A 9,225-nucleotide genomic window follows, 5' to 3' on the forward strand; every position below is an offset into this window, starting at 1 on the left:
CAAGCAATTTTCAAAACAGTAATACTATAATACAATGCAATAATAATGTAACTCAAAATGTATGTGTATGTGTGTATTCCTGAAAAAGTCTAGAAGGATACACTGTATATAAAAGTATTAGCACCATGGATGGTGGCTCAACCGCCTGTAATGCCAGCACTTTGGGAAGCCGAGGTGGGCAGATGACTTGAGGTCAGGAGTTCGAGACCAGCCTGGCCAATATGGTGAAACTCTGTCTCTACTAAAAATACAAAAAATTAAGCCAGGCGTGGTGGCACGTGCCCGTAATCCCAGCTACTTGGGAGGCTGAGGCAAGAGAATCACTTGAACCCAGGAGGTGGAGGTTGCACTGAGCCAAGAGCCAAGATCGTGCCACTGTACTCTAGCCTGGGCAACAGAGCGAGACTCCATCTAAAAAAAAAAAAAAAGTATTAGCAATAACTTTTCCTTCCAGTTGGCAAATTACAAGTGATTGTTTTCATCTTTCTAAACTTTTGCTAACTTATACATACTATTTCTATAATCAGAAAATCAGTTTATATATGTATGAAGAATATCTATACCTAAATAAAATATTTTTCATTTTATTTTTTTATCTACTTTTTGAGACAGAGCTTGCTCTGCTGCCTAGGCTGGAGTACAGTGGTGCAATCTCAGCTCACTGCAACCTCTGCCTCCTGGATACAAGCGATTCTCCTGCCTCAGCCTCCCAAGTAGCTGGGACTATAGGCGCGCGCCACCAAGCCCAGCTAATTTTTGTATTTTAGTAGAGACAGAGTTTCGCCATGTTGGCCAGGCTGGTCTCGAACTCCTGGCCTAACTGAAACACTTACTAAGCCAAAAAGTACACAAATAAAGTAGCACCTATAAACTACCAAGAACTTGAGTGAATATTTGTAAGCTACGTTTAAAACTCTCCCTATGTCGGCCAGGTGTGGTGGCTCAGCCTGTAATCCTAGCACTGTGGGAGGCCAAGGCAGGCGGATCACCTAGGTCAGGAGTTTGAGACCAGCCTGGCCAACATGGTGAAACCCCGTCTCTACTAAAAATACAAAAATTAGCCAGGCATGGTGGTGGGCGCCTGTAATCCCAGCTATTTGGGAGGCTGAGTCAGGAGAATTGCTTGAACCCGAGAGGCAGAGGTTGTAGTGAGCCAAAAATCGCGCCATTGCACTCCAGCCTGGGCAACAAGAGCAAGACTACGTCTTTAAAAAAAAAAAAAAAATTATCACTATGATTTAAGTTCTATTTTGGCCAGTAGTTTTATTCCCAGAAACCTATCCCAAAGAAAGTGTATTTGTCCAGTGATTTGTACACAATGACATTTGTAAGAGCATTATTTGTTTAAATGTTGATGTACAAAGAACCATCATGGTTTTTTATTGGGTAGATGCCTTGGATAATCCTTTGAAGGAAGACTATTTAGTCCAACTTAATAAAGCTGATATCCTTCGCGTACTGACAGAAACACTGGCAGCACGTATTAAGGCCATATTTCTGGATCAGACCGTGCCGGTTTGAACAGACGTGACAAGAGTGAGAACCCTGGCTGAATTTTCAGGGGTGGCTCCAGTACAGCTGCTGGTGACCCATCTTGCTCTCAGGAGTGCAACGAGGTAAAAGGAAGGCGCTAGCCCACGCATGTGCTGTTCCAAAAAGATTGGTTAGCCACATTCTAGTTCATTCAACCCTATAGCACATTCACCCAGGCAGGCGCTCAGGGCAAAATCCTAGGATTCACTGCAGACTTCTTTCTCTCCATCACCTCTCACAACCAATTCATTATTCCAGTCAGCTCTGCCTTCGTGCATATCTCAAACCCCTTTATTTCTCTCTTCCTTTGCCACCAACAAGTTCCAAACACAGGCCACTCTCCTCATCCATACTGGTCTCCCTTTTCCTCACCTCTCCACACAGCAGGCAAAAGATCAACTTTTAGAAAGTAAATCTTTTCACGTCATTGTCCTATGTAAAACCCTTCCTTGTCTTTCCAGTGCCCTTGGAATAAAATCCAATCTTTACCAGGATCCTCCAGGTTCTACCTGATCTGGCACCTGCTCGTCTCTCTGACCTGAGCTGACCTACTTCCACATCCCTTCTGCCCGCTACGCTCCAAACATACTGCCACTTCTTTCCGTTCCTCAAACACGCTATGCTAATTCCCACCTTAGGGCCTTTGCACTTGCTGTTCCTTCTTCCTGAAACACTCTGTTCCTAATCATCACAAGCTCATTCTCTATAGTATGAATAAGGACATTCACCTCCTGGAGACGCCTTCCCTAAACACACAACCTAAGACAGGCACCTTTAATTTATTAGCTTCAATTACCCTTAAGGAATTAAGGGTAATTTTTTACTTACTGCTTCCATTTCTTCTACCGTTTTAAAACAATTTTCTAAATTTTATACAAGGCATGACTTTGATCAGAAGAAAACTACTTCTAACAAATGATCCTGGCCAAGCATGGTGTCTCACAACCTGGAATCTCAGCACTTTGGGAGGCCGAGGCGGGCAGACTGCTTGAACTAAGGGGTTCAAGACCAGCCTGGGCAACAAGTAGAAACCCTATCTCTACAAAAAAAAATACAAAATTATCTGGGCATGGTGGCGCATGCCTGTAGCCCCAGCTACTTAAGGGGCTGAGGTAAGACAATCGCTTGAGCCCGGGAAGTCAAGGCCGCAGTGAGCCCTGTTCATGCCACTGCACTCTAGCCTAGGTCACAGAGTGAAACTATGCCTCAAAACAAAAGAAAAAAAATCCCACTGGAAGGATGTGCAAAGATTCACCGTGCATGTGGCTAAGGCAGACTTACTGTCACAGAATGCCTTACTCAAGTCACAAATAGTGTTCTTCAAATACGTGTGAAAATCCTCAAACAAACCAAAAAAGCAATAATAATGTGTATATGAAGTGGTCTCAAAACCAGTCAGATCCTTGCTTGACCTGTGCTACTTCCTGAGTCTCACCAAGCTATGAGGGGAAATGGAATAGAATATACTCTAGAAACCCTGTAATAAGCCAAGACTCTGTATGATCTATAAAAAGGATAACTATTGAAACCTGTTTTAGATACATTGTTAGACTCTGGCTCTCAAGTCTCTCTAATAAAATGTTTCTATCTTCCAGTTCTCAGAAGTTTTCCCTCTTACATAAGACACACATTTATACTTAATGAGCACCAAAAAAACCCTGAGCCCTCTGAACTAGGCCATCTTTTTCAAAAAGAGGCTCTCAGCCCATAGACTAACTTGAAATGCTAGTCCCATCAGCAAAACTCCAGCAAGAGCTGCAGTTAATATTGAGAGCAGAGGCCGGATGCGGTGGCTCACGCCTGTAATCCCAGCACTTTGGGAGGCTGACGCAGGCAGATCACAAGGTCAGGAGTTCAAGCCCAGCCTGGCCAATATGGTGAAACCCCATCTCCACTAAAAATACAAAAATAGCCATGCGTGGTGGTGCGTGCCTGTAGTTCCCAGCTACTCAGGAGGCTGAGGCAGAAGAATTGCTTGAACCTGGGAGGCGGAGGTTGCAGTGAGCCGAGATTGTGCCACTGCACTCCAGCCTGGGTGACAGAGCGAGACTCCGTCTCAAAAAATATACATATGGAGAGATAGAGAGAGCGCGCGTGCGCAGAAACAGGTTTGTTCCTTAACATCTTTTATCTCAATGAAGTCCAAGATGCTTCCAAACGGAGATGTGCCAGTTTTCCTGCACTTGAGATAGTGGATCCAGTATAACGTGGTTTTAAAAAATATCACTATTTCTCCAACCTTTAAAACAAGATTTGCATATCCTTTAGATACGACCCAATAAAAGAATCTATCATTAAATATCAGAATTTGATCAGAATTTATAATGGGACTCACTCAATAAAGTGCCAGTCCGTGTGTGTGTGTGTGTGTACTCATACATACATGTGCATACACATACACAGAGAAAAGCTAATATTCCTTATGACAGAGTGTAAGACCCAACTCCTGACAATCTAAGAGAACTTTCCCTTCTATTTACTCTTGCAGTGTGCTAAAGAAAATCTGAGCCAAAGATATGGGGGTGACTCTTCAAATGAGGTATCTGATAAGCCTCAGCCTATACCACTTTAGGCAGTGCAGGAAGGGCCAATGGGTGACAGCTATCATGAAGCTAATCTCAGATCCATATTAAGTACAAACTTTTACCATAAATCAGAGCTAATTAAACAAAATGGACTCCATGCTATAGGTGGCTTGACTTCTGGATTAAGATGTACTGTCTAGAATTTGTGACCCAGGCCTTTCACACAAACTTGGTAAGCTCCTTTTATGCATTAGGTACTTTGCCTGATCCCTGTCCTCCAAGTTTCAGAGTGGGAAGTGTGCAATGGTAGAGACAGAAAGAACAAAAGGCCCAAGAATGGGCCAGGTGCAGTGGCTCATACCTGTAATCCCAACATTTTGGGAGACTGAGCCAAGAGTTTGAGACCAGCTAGGGCACCAAAGCAAAACCCCGTATCTCTAAATAATAATAATAAAATAAAAGAGGCACAAAATTATCTTAAACAATGCTATTGTCCCCAGCACCTAGAACACTGACACGCAAGAGTCACTCAGCAGATATCTTACTGGGTGAGAGACAGGCATTTTTACACTGCATGATATGTGACTGCAACATTAGAATCAATAAGGTATGTGCAGAGAAGGCCAGGTGCAGTGGCTCACATCTGTAATCCCAGCACTTTGGGAGGCCAAGACGGGTGGATTATCTAAGGTCCCGAGTTCGTGACCAGCCTGGCCTCAAACCTTCGTAGAGATGGTGAAACCCTATCTCTACGAAAAATACAAAAATTAGCTGGGCGTGGCGGCAGACGCCTGTAATCCCAGCTACTTGGGAGGCTGAAGCAAAAGAATCACTTCAACCCGGGAGGTGGAGGTTGCAGTGAGCCGAGATAGCGCCACTGCACTCCGGCCTGGGTGAGAGAACGAGATTCGTCTCAAAAAAAAAAAAAAAAAAAAAAAAAAATGTGCAGAGGAAAGAGATTAATTCTGCCAGAGGAGGTGAGGGAAGACTTCCAAGAAGCAATGACATCAGAATGGCCCTTTCCTGAAAGAGCAGCTTTTTACCAGGCTGCAGGAGGAGGAAAGCCATGTAGACAAGAGTGTGCCCAAATCCAGGCTGGAGCTACTTTCCAATTCAAATTCCTACACGGTTTTATTTCCTGGGTTTTTATTTCCTGGGTTTTTATTTCCTGGGTTTTGTTGTGCTTCATCGTCTCCTCCAAACCTTCCATTATAAAGGGTACATACAGAAGGGTGGTTGTGCTTCCCACCAGGAAATTAGCTAAAAGCAAACAGCAGGTAACAGACAGAAAAATACCGTGGAATGGAATGTTTTATTTACCAGGCAGTAAGCCTATAAGATTCTCAGACCTTCTGAGAGAGAAAAATAATCCGATAACCCGAAAGTCCACTAGAAACAAGCCATTTTCAAAACAAATTGCTGTCCTTTATTTTTCTTCTTTCTTTGATAAAGTTTTTTTTCTTAATTGGCTCATGCAAAAAACTGCTTGATTCCCAACAGAAAAAAGAAAATCTAAACATTTCATAGTCACTTCTCACTCCAGGGATGAACACTGGGGAGGAAATGAAGGCATTTGAAAGAGAATGGAAACTAAAATTTAGAACAGAGGAAAGTTGAAGAGAGAGAGAGAGAGAGAACAAGGGAAAAGAGCAAATGGAAAATTTTCAAAGCCCCTAAGAAAGTGCAGAAATAAGCCACTTCCCACCACACTCTTTAAAAATGGAAAGCGCTTTGAGTCCAGCCCCAGGATGGACAGTGTGAAGCCCTTCATTCCAGAAGGAAACAAGTCACGAAGTAAGGTACAGAGAACTATAGAATGGGCTCATAGAAGGAAACAAGTCACCTAGTCAGATGCAGAGAATTATGGAATGGGCTCATCTCTCCTCGCTGTCTTCCTTCACTGACTCCATGCTATCATGAAGAAGCCCAACCTAAACACAAAACCCTTAGGATGAGAGCCAGCTTTCCCTCTCAGGCCATTCTCCCCTCAACCGCGTTCCAAATGCAGCATTCCAAGAATAAAATGCATTTGAATGTATCAAAATCAAAATAGGCGCACTTGAGGTAACAATACCCACAAAAGAAAACTCAAGTGCAATCTGGTACACATAATTCTTCCTTTTGAGACATGGGGGTGGGGGAAGAGTTTTCCTGCAAAAGCCCGCTTTTTCAACCTGCTTAAGAGGTCGGGAATAAAACTCGGCAGATACTTAATTCCTTGCTTTTAAGCTTTCATTTTGTTTTCCGGTACTGTCCTCCCCCTTCCTTTTCAAACCACTCTGTGCTTCTGAAATGTAGATCCCCGGATAATTAGTCCATGATGGGCAATAACCAACCTGGACACCCTTGAGAACTGCAGCGACAGTAAAGGACCCCCGCTGGGAAGAACAACTTTTCATAAAGGAGTTGCTAATTACCAGTATCTCCATCCCAAAAGGGTTAAGAGCCTCGCAGCAGCACAACCGCTACCTCTCGCCCTTTAACGCCAATTCTTTTGGAACTGGTGTGAACGTGGAGTGGGAGGAGAGGGGGAAAGGGACGCACTCAAACACCGTCAGACTAAGAAATCAGGCGATCTATATCCCCAAGTTCACCACGCCGGCCAAAGGAGGCATCTCAAGCCAAGGGAGGCAGCTCAAGAAGCCATTTCCAGGAAAGCTGCATTCAAAATGTAATTTATCAGAACGAGTCTCCTCCGAGTCTCCTGACGTCCAGGCCCGGCGGCTTCGGGAGGAGGGGGAGTTGCTGGGAAGAGTTTACCTTAGAAGGCGACAGCGAACAGACAGGCCTTTCAAAGCCACCCAGGGCTCTGCCCCGAGCCCCGAGGCTGCGTGGAGGGGCTGGAGAGGCGCAAGGTTGCTAGCCCGCCGGTGCCACAGGTTCCCCGGCGCGCAGCCCCGCCCGACTGCCACAGGTGGGCGGCGCTCCGCCTCTGGGCTGCCGCGGGAGGGGGCGCGCGGCTCTCTAGGGACTCGCGGGAGGGGGCCAGGGCTAAGGGGTAGCGGGGCGGCTCTGCTTTAAGGACGGCAGCGTGAGAGGGAAGCTCCGGGTTTTCCCTGCCTAGTTTTCGTTCCCTCGCCCGGGTGGTTCGGGCTTTTCCTCGCGGCAGGAGGAGCGGTGGAGACAAGAGCCGCGGGCACCTCCCACCGGCCGCCCCTGGAGTCTCGGCCTCCTCCCGGGCGCGGTTAAGCCGCGCGGCCGCCAGCTGCATGCGCCCCGGCACGTACGAGCCTGCACGACCACACGCGGGCGGGGGAAGGGCGCCGCGATCCGGGAGCCCCAGTCCCTCCAGGGCCTCACCCCAGCCCAACGCGGCTCGCCCCCAGCCCTCGTCCCCGCAGCCCCTCACCGGTGTTGGCCTTGATGTTCTCCCGCAAGAAGTGGCCGCTGGAGAGATGCTGGAGGCCAAAGTTCTGGGCGATCCTCTGGCACACGGTGCCCTTTCCCGAGCCGGGCGGCCCGAGGATGACCGCGCGCAGGAGTTTGGAAGCCATTGCCTTCGCGAGGAGGGGGGCGGCCAAACGCGCAGCCCCGACCGCGGCCCCGGAGGGAGCCCCGGGAACTTTGTTTCTCGGCCCCCTACCTCTGGCACCCTCAGCTCGCACTGGGACTCGCCGACCGCCCCTACAGGGGGAAGGAGAGACTTTTTAAGACAACCCCTCCCCTCAGCCCAGCGCCGGGACCAACTCGCAGGCGGAGTGAGCGCCACGCTACACCTCCCCGCCCTCCTCCACCTCCTCGCCCTCCTCCACCTCCTCGCCCCCACGCAGAGCTGCTGGAGCGCGCCGTGCCCCGCCCTGCCGACTCGGCCTCCAGGGGTCAGAGGTCGGCGCGACCAGTCCCACTTCCATCCTTTCCTGCAGCTCGCTCCCCACGCCGCGTCCGAGAAGGGGGCCGGGCGGCCGGGCATCCCCAAGCCAGTCTCCGCCAAGCCGGGGAAGCTGGCACAAGGGGGTGACTCAAAGCCAGCCCCCGCCGCCCCACGCACCGAGCGGCCTAGGGGCTGAGCCCCTGCCGGGTCCTCGCACGTGGGAAACGTGTGGTCGGCGTCTCGCCCCCTCCTCGGCGGCTGTCACATCCCCCGGCGTCTCAGCTGCCGCCGCTGCCCACCGCCCGCGAGCGCTCGGAGGGGCCCACCTCCGCCCGGGGTTAGCGGATGCGCTCCCCGGCCGTGGGGCGCGCGACGAGCCCGAGCCCCGCGCCTCGCCACCAAAAGCAATCAAATAAACACACACCTTGGCTGGAGGCAGCACTCCGAAAGGCTTCCAGCCCGGTTCCTGCAGGGCGGCGCCGTCTCCGCCCGCCCAGTCGCGGAGCCCGGGCCGGCCGCACGGGACTCGCGCCTTACGTAAGCCCGGGAGACCGGCTCCGCGCGAGCCGCTAGCCACCGCCCCCTCCCCTCCCCTCCCCTCCCCTCCCCTCCCCTCCCCTCCCCTCCCCTCCCCTCCCCTCCCCTCCCCTCCCCTCCCCTCCCCTCCCCTCCCCTCCCCTCCCCTCCCCTCCCCTCCCCTCCCCTCCCCTCCCCTCCCCTCCCCTCCCCTCCCCTCCCCTCCCCTCCCCTCCACTCCCACCCAGCCTGCCTGGCCCACGTGCTCCCCGCGACCCAGCGAGGGCTGCGGGGGCGAAGCGAAGTGCAGACCACGCGCGGTAGAGAAACCCCTTTTCCTCTTTCGCGGTCGCCTGGGTACCGCGGTCTACTGCAAGGGAAGGGAAAAATACAACTTGATGAGCGCCTACTGTGCGCCAAGTTTGCGGCTAGGTGATTTCATTGTGTTTACAGCCGAGGAATGGAATGTGACCATCCATTCATTGATTCATTCCGCAAATGTTTGTTGAGTGCCTACTGTGTGCCAGAAACTATTCTAGGCGCTTGGGATCTAGCCGTGAACAACAGGAATCCTGCGGTCAAGAAATTGCGTCCTAGCGGGAGGCTGAAACCCAAGACTGACCGACTCCAAAGTCTAGGCGCCTTGGGGAACAGGGAAGATGGGGATGTCACTCACCTGTGCTCAGGACCTTCTTGGTAAATGATTCCAGGACTTCCATGCGCATTATGTTGGTGCTGCACCTATAACTCACCAAGTCCAAATGGAGTCTGTCTTCCCCCACCCACCTTCCCCTGCATATCCCAATTCCCGTTCTGTTAGATCTGTGCCCACCTTACACA

The 9,225-nt window shown here is 50.2% G+C and overlaps 1 protein-coding gene and 1 pseudogene across 10 annotated transcripts in view; both read right to left on the minus strand.

Annotated features, from left to right (window-relative positions):
* Positions 1 to 8,419, minus strand: part of AK4 (adenylate kinase 4) — an 85,235-nt gene extending 76,816 nt beyond the window's left edge. For 2 of the 10 annotated variants that reach the window (XM_001089356.5, XM_077954645.1), the window contains exons 1-2: positions 8,294 to 8,419; positions 7,408 to 7,682 (exon numbers count right to left, since the gene is read on the minus strand). In XM_001089356.5, coding sequence (XP_001089356.1) covers positions 7,408 to 7,552 — 145 coding nt within the window. In that variant the 5' untranslated portion in view covers positions 7,553 to 7,682; positions 8,294 to 8,419. Of the gene's footprint in view, positions 1 to 6,818; positions 7,217 to 7,407; positions 7,683 to 8,046 lie in introns of those variants that run through there. The other 8 variants (XM_028832833.2, XM_077954658.1, XM_028832846.2 and 5 more) reach the window with 6 other exon arrangements.
* Positions 1,292 to 1,624, minus strand: LOC144332941 (small ribosomal subunit protein uS14 pseudogene; annotated as a pseudogene).
* Positions 8,420 to 9,225: the final 806 nt, after the last annotated feature.

This window comes from Macaca mulatta, chromosome 1 (genome assembly GCF_049350105.2).
Source record: "Macaca mulatta isolate MMU2019108-1 chromosome 1, T2T-MMU8v2.0, whole genome shotgun sequence".
NCBI classification, from domain to species: Eukaryota; Metazoa; Chordata; class Mammalia; order Primates; family Cercopithecidae; genus Macaca; species Macaca mulatta.